This window comes from Nicotiana tomentosiformis, chromosome 6 (genome assembly GCF_000390325.3).
Source record: "Nicotiana tomentosiformis chromosome 6, ASM39032v3, whole genome shotgun sequence".
Taxonomy (NCBI): Eukaryota; Viridiplantae; Streptophyta; class Magnoliopsida; order Solanales; family Solanaceae; genus Nicotiana; species Nicotiana tomentosiformis.
Window position 1 is genome coordinate 42,772,399 of NC_090817.1, and position 11,667 is coordinate 42,784,065.

Consider the following 11,667-nt stretch of genomic DNA (forward strand, 5'->3'; position numbering starts at 1 on the left):
AATCTTCCTGAAGAAGATTATCCATTTAGTACTCTGTTGAAATTTATCTACAAGCAGCTGATGCAGGCAGGTTGCAAGCAGCTCAATGAAATGATTTGCAGCAGCTTCTTACGATAATCCTCAAATTGTGTTTGGATCAAAGACCAATCATGAAGATATTTGTGTAATTGATAGTGGAACAACTCATGCCATATTCAAAGATCAGAAATACTTTTCTTATTTGCATAAGGAAAAAGCAAATATTTCTACAATTTCTGGTAATATAAGTTTGATTGAAGGCTCCGGAAGAGTTATTGTATTTATGTCTAAGGGAACAAAACTTATTATAGACAATGCATTATTCTCCTCCAAGTCCCGAAGTAACTTGTTGAGTTTTATAGATATCCGCCGAAATGGGTATCATGTTGAGACAATAGATGAAATGAACGTGGAATATCTTTGTATTACAAAGAATATTTCTGGCGAGAAATGAATTGTAGAAAAGTTACCAACTTTATCTTCTGGCTTATACTATTCAAAGATTAGTACAGTTGAAGCACACTCTTATCGTAAACCAGAAGTTTACTGATTCAAATACTTTTGTGCTTTGGCATGGCCGTTTGGGCCATCCTGGATCAATAATGATGAGACGAATTACTGAAAATTCGAGTGGGCATCCATTAAAGAACCTGAAGATTCTTACAAATGATGAATTTTCTTGTGATGCTTGTCATCAAGGCAAAATGATCACTAGACCATCACCAATGAAGGTTGGCATTGAGTCCCCAACCTTTTTAGAACGTATACATGGGGATATATGTGGACCTATTCACCATGTTATAAAATAAAAACTGTAAAGTAAAGACAAGTATAGAGAGAAACTGATATATTATTCAAACTTCAAACTTATGTACATAATGAACTGAAAACTCCTCTATTTATAGAAGAAAGGAAGCAGTTGCGAAGGCTTTTCAGGAAGCAGCTGCAAGGCTTTTCTTTAGCTGCTTGTAAGCTGTCTGCATGAGCTGCTTGCAACCTGCCTGTTTAATAAGAAGCTGCTGCAAATCATTTCATTGAGCTGCTTGCAACCTACCTGCATCAGCTGCTTGTAGATAAACTTCAACAGAGTACTAAATGGATAATCTTCTTCAGGAAGATTATCTATAGCGGAGTAATAAATGAACATCCACAATATAATTATTTTCATAACACAAACATAATTATTATTTATACATTTTTGAAATATTTGGTCAAAATCTCTAGATTTACTACCGCTAATCTTAAAGATTATTTATGATTGTTATAGAGAGGTAATATTACATATGATTGCTGCTATTATAAGTTAAAAACTGTTATAGAGTGATAAAATATAACATAAAAATTAATTTCGAGAAAAATTTGAGTTTTTATAGGAAAATACTATTATTATATAAGAATATTGTTATAAAAAATTCCAAATCTTAGAAATTATGGCCAATTCCATTTCATCTTAACAACAATTCACCCAAGAAAAAGGAAACATGCCAAATAGCAATAGAAGAGCAAAATTTCTTTCCACACAAAAGGGAACTATCCCTTATGCAAGAGTGACTCAGTTCCTGACTTAGACGAAACCGAAATCTCCTAACTCTTCCCAACGGATTATTTTTAATTAAAGTGTGCCAATATTGACTCAAACTTCTCTAATCATATACCACAAACCACAATGACACACTATTGTTATTATTTTAAAAGCTACTAGTAGTAATTAAAACTTCTACTAGTAATTAAAATTCATCGGATCTGGGAATTGCGGTGGTATATCAATCTTCAATTTGCTCTTCATAATCTGTGTCCAATCCCCAATCCGTTTAACTTTCAATTTTCAGATTCATTCGTGTCAAATGGCAACAGAACCGAAGAAGATCATCATTGACACTGATCCTGGCATTGGTATCTTTCCTTTCCTCTATTCTCACACAAAAAATATTCCAATATACCTCCAGAAAATCCCAATATTTTTACTTTACTATAATGGAATTTTCTAAGATTTATCTGGGTTTCGTTTTCTCTAGACTTTTAGAAACTATAGTGTTTGACTCAGTATTTAAGAAAAAACACTTTTCTTGTGGTCTAAAAGATATATGTGCAGCTTTAAATTATCTCATTAAGAATAAAATGGGAAGTTTAAAGTTAAGTTATTTTTAAATATAGAAAGACTTGAGCTTTCCAAGATTGATTTTTTCCCCTTTTTGGAAAATGTATTGTGGTTAATTGAGAGCTATTATGAATGAATGTCATCAGATGATGCAATGGCGATATTTGTGGCATTGCAATCTCCTGAAATCGAGGTGATCGGGCTTACTACTATATATGGAAATGTCTACACATCTCTAGCTACCAGAAATGCTTTACATCTGGTAAAGTTCCCATTTTATCTACACTCATGCTTAGTATGATTTTGCATTTTGAAGTCATTTGTTGGATAATTGTTACAACTTCTCTGCCTTTTATTCTTTTTGTTGTAAGTATATATAAATTATAAAAGCTTAAAGACATTTGACTAAGATTTGCTCCATGGTTTGCCTATCGTTTAGTGGTGTATGCTATATTTTGAACTGTAGCTATAATCATAGTTATTGATTTGGGGGTCTTAATGATTCAGCTGGACGTAGCTGGGAGGACAGATATTCCAGTGGCTGAAGGCTCTCATGTTACAATCACTGTATGTAATCTTGATCTCTTCATTCAATTCTGTTCTGTTGCTCATTTTAACTTGCTGTTACTTACTAAGGTTTTATTTATTGTTTTTTGTAATTCACTGTCTTATAAGATCACTCTAATTTACTTGTTAAAGGGGACTCAAGTATTTGGCGCTACTGTTGCGTTTTTCATTTTTGGTTTTGTAATTCATTGTCTTATAAGATCACTCTAATTTACTTGTTAAAGGGGACTCAAGTATTTGGCGCTACTGTTGCGTTTTTCATTTTTGGTTTTGTTATGATGATCCATAGTAGATAGACTTGTGTTGGTATGCCCCCCCCCCCCCCCCCCCTTTTTTTTTTCTTTATTTTTGCTCCCAGGTGAAGCTTTATTTGAGTTGGTGAAAATATTAAGATATTAAGAGGGAAGGAATAAGAGGAAAAATAATAGGTGATACCCTGTCCCATAAAAGAAATGGTGAAAGCAAAGACGTCCACCTTGTTTATCATGGGACCGGAGACAAGAAAGTGGTTCAGAGAATATAAAGAAATAAAAGATTGTTATATACTGGTCCTTTCTAACGTTTTAGATCTAGGACCAAAGCTCAAAGAAGGAATGAGTGTAAGTGGAGTTTGGTTATCTGCTTATTTGATGACATCTATACTTTCTTATAGTTGTGTAAGTGTTTAGTTGTCCCACACTGGTTGATGAAATGAGCTGTTATCTCCTTATATTATCTTGTGCAACTCTCACCTCATAAGCTAACTTTTGGGGTTGAGTTAGACCTAAAGTCCATTTTCTTAACATGGTATCAGAGCCACAACCATCCCAATTCTATTTTACCAAAATGTTGGGCCCTCCTATGCTATGTTGTCCACGCGCCAATTAACTAGGCCTCGGCGTGTGGAAGGGTGTGCGTTAAGTTGTCCCACGTTGATTGAGGGAATGAATTGTTGTCTCCTCATATAGTCTTGTGCAACCCTCACCTCATGGGCCAACTTTTGGGCTGAGTTAGACCGAAAGTCTATTTTCTTAACAGTAAGGTTGGAGGAAAATGAACCCTAGATGTGTTGAAGACTCAACAAATTCTGAACATAAGATCAAGATGAATTATACATTTTTGTTTCAGTTTTGGTGTAAAGAAGCTTTAGTACAAGATGTAGAATCTTTAGTTAATTTCATTGGGTCCTTGTAACTGTCACAAGACTAGCTTTTTGGTTTTATTTTTTTGGGAGATTTGTAACTATGCTTGTCTCTCCCAGCACAAAGATTGTGTTGATAACTACTCTTTAACATATATGAAATCTGTTACCTTCTTCTGCTTCTTCAGAAGAAAAAATAAGGGTGAACGGCCTTTCCAGGATTGTTGGAATTAGAGGAATTAGCAATGGGTTTGAGTAGGTACTGTCTAGTGACCTTAAAGTCTTAGGTATAAGAAACCCTCAGTAGTTAGGATTGTAAGTATAGTCAAGATGATTAAATAGAACAGGGAGACAGATGAACAATGAAAAAGTATGACGCACACAGTATCATTGCGTGAAAAAGGGGTTGTTCCATGCTGGTAGCAAAAATCTGTTAAGGGATGCACAAAATAGTGAAGTGTCTTTCAGGCTCTTGCTATGCTTATCATTTGCTTAATCAAAGGATCACTACTTTTTGCTTTCTGGTCTTCTATCAAAAAAAAAAAATTTGCTTTTTGGTCAAAGCAACTTGCACTTCCCTCCAGCCATATGGACTATATATAGTAATTATTTGTCTCTTCGTGGATGTAAGCATACTTTTGCTGAACTGTATTATATACTTGTGTCTCTTTTTTTCAGTAATCTTTTATGTTCGTTAGTTTTTATCACTTTGTTGTTCTTATGCCAAATAGGATTAACTATTTTAGCAAAGCACTTCTGCGGCAGTCTAAAGCCTAGTTGTAATCCAGTTTGTACATAGCATCACTTAATAAGTTCTATATTGTCATACCATTTGATGGACATGGGTGAGTAGAACCAGGGAAGTGTTTTATTGGGAGGAGCAAACACAAGTTATGGAATAAAAGAGAAATAAGTCATTGACATTTATATGGAAAATAGGTTTTCAAATGTTAAAATATATATTATATGCGTTGGTTTTTGATAAAAGAGCATAAGAATGGTCACAATATAATTTGATGGAAAGAACATTGGTGTATCAAGGGAACTCTTTCTTAGCAAGCTTGACAGTTATGCTTCAAGATGCTTCCTCCATACGTCAAGCATATGAGGTTAGTTTCAAGAGCTTCCTCCATGCGCCAATAGTCAGACGTGGATCTATAATTTAAAGCTTATGGGTTCAGGTCTCGGGGTTATAGGATAGTGACTTCAAATTTCTTGACATATAGGAGAACCTTTTACTTTACCATTACATAATAAACAATTATGTATGTTTTAAAAAAGTATAGTAATAAAACATTTTAAACAAATCTCGCAAAATATTTACAATAAATGCATATAAGCATTAGAGAGAAACTGACTACTTGTTATACATTCATTTGAGAGGGCGAAATTAACTAAATTGTAGTGCTATTATAGAAACCATAGCACTAAGTATTGTGAAGAAGAGGAAGAAGAGCATTGTCGTTTGAAGAAGCATGGATGGTAGCATAGTGACAGCTGAAGTGGATGAGAAAGACGAGGTATTGGGCACGAGGCTAACCTACTAGTTTTATTTTTGGTAGCTATTGGTAACCAGCTGACAAATGTTTAAGATAAGAGGTCAACTTTGGACCTGTCCCATTTGTGTAATGGTCAATTGATCAACTTATGAGTAAATAATAAGTGCACCCATTATTTTCTGGCATTTTGACTGCATGCATATTTTCATCTTACATCTTTTTCTTCTTTTCTTATAGCTTTTTCACCAAGGCTTCCGAGATTGACTTCTGGGATAATTTCCTCAAGCAATAGATTTAGGTTTAAGTAGAAACAATTTTGTCCTTGGGGTACTCTAGGCTGTTGAAGTGTTAATATATGTTAGGTTAGCCAGACATATCTAGCGGTACAGTTGGGGGATTAACACCTCTGGAATTAAATAGTATGGATAACATCCTACTCGAACAAATAAGTAAATGCATCCAATTATTGTTTTTCATGTACACTGCTCTAGAATTAATGGCACATTATTTGATATTAAGGGTTATGGTTACTATTAGTGAATGGAATTTGGAGATGTTTTGGTGAAGGGGACAGAAGCAACATGTACCACGCTAGCTAGAAAAGTGCACCTTACATATTCTTTCTATTCTCAATAGGAAAACTTGTATCTCCACTAGGAAATATTGTCTAACAGCAAGGACAAAATATATAAATGAAAACACTGCCACAGAGATTAGAACATGTATTTCCTCAATGGACAACCCATGCTCCCAAGCCCGTTGCCATTCCCCATCCTCGATTAATGGTTTCAATTTGATTTTTGTAGCCATTTAAACTGTTTTTTCATATCTATATATAGGATCTGACCTAAACTTTATGGGTTCGGTTGATCCCAGCCCTGGTACGTTAGATTCCCCTATGCCAATAGTAATCTTGCTCCATATAACAAGTGGAAATCAAGATGTTCTCTTAGGGTTGTGGCATAGAGCAAACTGCTTTCTGAAAAAGCATAAATTTTTTAATAAATATCCTACTTATCTGACCTAGCAGCAAACATATCTACAGAATAAGACAGATAAAAATTATAATAGAAGAAACGGGAAGTGTATGCTGGAGCTTCTTCTTTTAGTTTCATCCATTTTGTGCCCTATGAGAAAAAAAAATCAATTGCAATATCGGTCCTGAGCCTAGGGTCTTCCGGAAACAGTCTCTCTGCCTTTTTAGAGGCAGGGGTAAGGTCTGCGTACACTCTACCCTCCCCACTTGTGGGACTACACTGGGTATGTTGTTGTTGTTGTAAAATCGGTTCTGGAAGGTGATGATTATTTTAGAATTCTTATATGGTTTACCATAACATTTCCTTCTTCCAAACTTTAATGTGCTTTTCTTATGATTACTTGTTCATTTAGCAGAATAGGCAGCAAACTTAGAAATGTTTTTGTCCTTATGAATGGGTTTCTGCTTACTTTGTTTAATTCGTCTAAAGAAAGGTACAAAACTTCGAATTGCTGATTTTGTTCATGGCACGGATGGACTTGGGAACCAAAACTTTCCTGCACCAAATGGAAAGCCTATCGACCAGAATGCTGCTGAATTTCTCATTCAACAAGCAAGTCTATACCCTGGGAAGGTTACTGTTGTAGCCTTGGGCCCCCTTACAAATATAGCACTAGTAAGTATATAATCTTCCAACTGAATATTAGATAATAACCTAATAGAAACACTGTTCACCAGTTTGGCATATTGAAACAGGCCATTCAATCAGATCCTACATTTGTTAAAAACATTAGACAAATTGTTGTTCTTGGTGGTTCCTTTGCTGTAAATGGAAATGTAAATCCAGCTGCAGAAGCGAACGTAAGTTGTTAACAGATACATCCAAAATCATGCTTTAGTTTTCAGGTGTATTCTCTAAGTTATTTTTCCATTTGTTGCTCATCTGCACAAGATCTTTGGAGATCCAGATGCTGCTGATATTGTTTTTACTAGCGGCGCTGACGTTCTGGCAGTTGGAATTAATGTTACACATCAAGTTGTCCTTACTGGTATTTTCTTGATTGCTATGGTACTTTCAACTAATATTTTCCTCTTACAGTACCATATTCTGTTCCTTTTACATTTCCTAGATTCAAACTGTTGTGTCAACAGTGTTGATCTTTTTGACAATTCCAACTGACTTTAAAGAATGGGTTACGTATTCTGGACCATCCTCATGTCAGTTCCTAAATATTGTGCAAACCAAACTAGAGGTTTTCATTTTTCAAATAATGTACCAAACTAGAGGTTTTCTTCGCCGAAGCATAGGGGAAGGTGGACATCAGTTTATGCCCAATGGATTTGATGGGTAAAAGAGCTTGCTATACAGAACATGCAGCTTTATTTCATCAAAGATCCAAGGATATGCACTTGCATATTATTTAGCTAATGTTAAAGGATATTCCAAGAGACTTGCCGGGGTAAAAGTTCTTCTAAAGTTTCTCTACTCGTTCTTTAATGCATAATCCTCCTATGTTACTTTCTCCTATCACCAAACATTTGAAATAGCTATCATTTTCTATTTGCTGAATGCTGACATTTAATGATGTTACAATAAGACATGGAAAGGAATTTATTTGAAGCTCGTTCTCAAGTGTCTATTTTCCTCCATCCGTGTTACTATCTCCCAGTAACCAAATATCTTGAATAGTTAAATTCAGAAAAATTAAGAAATTTGGTTTCTAGAGTTCCATGGATAACCCAAATTTAGCTGGACATTGAAACCTATGCTTTTATCTTTTATTCTTGGCTTAGCAGATTTTACTGGCGGCTCAGTGTTCAATTTATAATGGCTTATCTTTTATCTTTTAGCTTTTATTCTTTGCTTAGCAGAAGCTCAAATGATTTATAATGGCTTCTTCATTCTTAGGGACAAGAAATCAATTTGTTATTTAGGCCAATAACCCTCAGGAAAATAATACAGTTTCTCACTTAATGGTGAAATTATTCCTTGGTGACTTGGTGAATATATAACTAGCTTTTTCCACTTAAAGTAACCAAACTTAGAGGAAATGTTTTATTCTACTAGATCTAAATTTCTTTTGATTTTCTTCTTTTTCTTCCTTTCTTTAACAAAGATGCTCAAGTTGAGCTCCTCCAGACCCTTTTTTTAAGCTTCCCACTAAGCGGTGTGGGTGCAGTGTGGGTTTTGTCTTCACCCACAAAATTTCAACCTGCCCCCGCCCTACATAGCATTTTCACCCGCGTTCATCCGCCCCGCCCTGCTCCCTCTAAGTGTTCTTTTCTTTCATTTTGTTTAGTTTTATTTCTTTTTTATCTTTTGGCTGGAATTTTTCATACATTTTGCTACATACTCTCATAGTTTTTATTAATTTTAAAAATTACGGGAGGCTTCAGCTAAGGAAAGAAGAAGATAAGATACTTTGATTAATCAAACAGATTTATAATTAATTGAAAATTATGTGTTAGATATTAAATTTTCAGAACTTGTCATAAGAGAATGAGAATCTGACGTGCAAGCAGTTGTTTCAAACATACTCCACGTAAGATAGCCAAAGTACGGTTGAGCAATCGACATGATATATTTGCTCACATTCCAGGTGAAGGTCATAATTTGCAGGAACATTCTATGGTAGCCCAACTCAGTCCTCTTGTATTAGGGTTGGCTCCTCGCAGTTCCTCCGATTTGATCGAATTTCAAAAAGTCTTTCTCACTATTCAGAATAGTGGAGCTTTCGATCAAGATCTTCTTACCTCACCCTTTGGGCTCTTGCTGGAATCGGAACCTTATGGAACTCTTATTTTGCTTCATTATATTACGTGGAATCAATATCATCTCCAGAAAGGCAGAACAATGATTTTCCTTTTTCGCTGAAATTTTGAAACACGCACCCACACATAATTAATTTTTTTTAGTTCGACCCGCACCACCCCACACCTGCATATGTTTAAACCCACCCTGCATATGTCTAAACCCGCCCCACCGTCACTGCGCCATTGCCATCCCTACTTCCCGCACATTATCCTTTTTATTTTTATATATTTACTTTTGTCAGATTCTGATCGCAATGAGTTGGCGAAGTCTAACGGAAAGTTTGCCAAGTACCTTGACAAGATTTTGGATGTCTATTTTGGCTATCACCATGATGCATACAGCACAAAAGGTCAGTCTCTTGCCAAACTAGCTTTCTTAGTACACTGATTGGTGCATGCTCATTGTTCTGATTTTACGGTAACTGGGACTCCACATAGGTGTTTATCTTCACGATCCGACTGCCCTGCTTGCTGCTGTTGATCCCTCACTAATCACCTATACAGAAGGTGCGGTTCGTGTCCAGACAAGTGGCATCACAAGAGGTCTCACTCTATTTTATAACAAACAAAAGAGGTAAACTGTTGAAATTGTTTCAGAAGATGGAATGTATCTCCTCCTCACTTTTTTTTTCCAGTACCGGCTTCTCTTCCGTGCACCACGTGATGTTGCCCAACAAAGGGTGGTTGGGTACAGTTCCTATTCGCTAGATTGCTACCACCATCATTATTATATGGTTCTATCTTTGGCTAACAATTCCAGCTGGACCAATCCACTTGCCACCTTCAAATAACACTATAGGATAGTACTTTGAGGTTTCAACTTCTTTCAGTGAAGAGACAACGGGAAAGGAAAACCTCCTCAACCCTCGCCATGTTGGTTCTCCAAAATTTGCTCCTCAGGCCTGCCGTAGTTCCATGAATCCACTCTAGGAAATATTCAGGGGCAGATCCAAGATATAGAGTTGGATGAGTTTGGAGTTTTAACTGGCCTGAGGAGCCAATTCTATCAGATTTCACATATATATACAAGGTTGGAGCCGAACGAACCCACTGCTTTAACACTAGGTCCGCCTCTAGAGATATTGACTCAATGTCTGAATGACCATCCTCTCAAGAAAGACGCATGACGACCCCCTTGAATAGATTCCCATCCTCTGGATTGTCAATCAGGCTGGAGCAGCAAAAACTAAAACAGAATACACTATTTGCAGGAAAGTGTCATCGAGACGAATGATTAGACAAGAAGTAAAATCTGAATAAGTTGTATTCTTAGTGCTTTTTGCCAAGGAGGCGGCGGAGCGAGAGTGAATAATCTTCTTTTGTTTTCTTTTTTGTGGCCCCCCTTGCTAGATCTTTCTGCCTTCCATTTTCTTTAACAGCCCCACTGCCCCCGTGTGGTCCGACCCGTTCACTAAAGGAAAAATGTAATCCTACTTTCACTACATCACGTTATTCTTTTATTTTTTACTCAATTGCGATGATCTATCCTGGTAGCGATGGGGATAACATGGCAAGATCCTCCCTTAATGTTAATGTTAAGTAAGACACCAATATTAAATTGTTATCACATGAGAGAAAACTGAAGTAGAAAATCTTATTGAGCAACTATTATTTTTATTTATTTTTACTTTAAAAAAGAGGGAATATCTATGTCACTTTTAGGTATCATTTCAGAAAAGGAAGAATGTGAACCGTCCTTTGTGTCAAATGACTAACTCTTTATGGTTTTGGATAGTTTTCTTCTTTGGGATCTCATGGACTATACCCATATATCTAGGGAATTTTTGCTTAGTTGACTGTTTTTATTCTAGGAGGAAATTGGGTATAGGTTGAAATGATTTCTGTACATCTATTGGCCTCTTTTGACGTATATGGTTGGATAATAACAAGAGCTTGTGGAGGAGAGAAAAAGTTGTTATCAAGCCCAAAATTTCTTTCCATTCTTACTTTTGCTGGCCTTTTCAGTTAGGCTTCTGGGTTCAAGAACTTCAATCTGTTTTTATTCGAATGACTAAAATACTCCATGCACAATTCTTTTGCTCTTCCTTTGATGCTTTAGGAAATTTATCATATCTCTGTACTTATTAAGTTTGGAATTGAGGGATATATGATTGCTGTGTAATTATATTTTCTGTTGGACACAAGGTTTGCTGAAGTCACTGAATGGTGCGATAAACCCTCAGTAAAAGTGGCAGTAACTGTTGATGCTACTAAGGTTCTCAAATTGGTCATGGAACGACTCATCAATTCTTAGGAGAATCTGTTAGTTTTCAACATCTCCTTCAGCTGCACAGTTCCTTGTATGTTTGCAACTCTATGTGCTTGAAACATTGACATTTTTTCAGAATTTCATTTTGATGTGAAGAGGAAGGTGATAGCAAAGATTATGGGATACGTGGATCACCAAGAAGAATTTCTTAATGTTTATTGCTTCTATGCCAATCTCCACGATTGTTGTAACAAACTTAATTATCTGCTTCTAAGCCCTTTGTGTAAAGTGATCTGTAGAACCCAACATTGTCATCATTGTGGTTTTCTCTTTTAAATAAAATGCACGGAATAATTTATTTAAGAA

At 35.9% G+C, this 11,667-nt stretch overlaps 1 protein-coding gene across 2 annotated transcripts; it reads left to right on the forward strand.

Moving 5' to 3' along the window:
- The first annotated feature begins 1,517 nt into the window (after nt 1-1,517).
- Nucleotides 1,518-11,667, forward strand: LOC104104013 (probable uridine nucleosidase 2). 2 transcript variants are annotated; one of them, XM_009611994.4, is made up of 10 exons: nt 1,542-1,911; nt 2,263-2,378; nt 2,624-2,683; nt 6,769-6,954; nt 7,035-7,139; nt 7,231-7,327; nt 9,335-9,442; nt 9,531-9,666; nt 11,238-11,354; nt 11,438-11,667. In XM_009611994.4, exons 1-9 carry the CDS (start codon nt 1,863-1,865, stop codon nt 11,344-11,346), a joined length of 966 nt encoding a protein of 321 aa, XP_009610289.1. In that variant the 5' UTR covers nt 1,542-1,862; the 3' UTR covers nt 11,347-11,354; nt 11,438-11,667. The 2 variants fall into 2 exon arrangements, with proteins under 2 accessions (XP_009610288.1, XP_009610289.1); XM_009611993.4 differs by having other exon boundaries at nt 1,518-1,911; nt 11,238-11,667.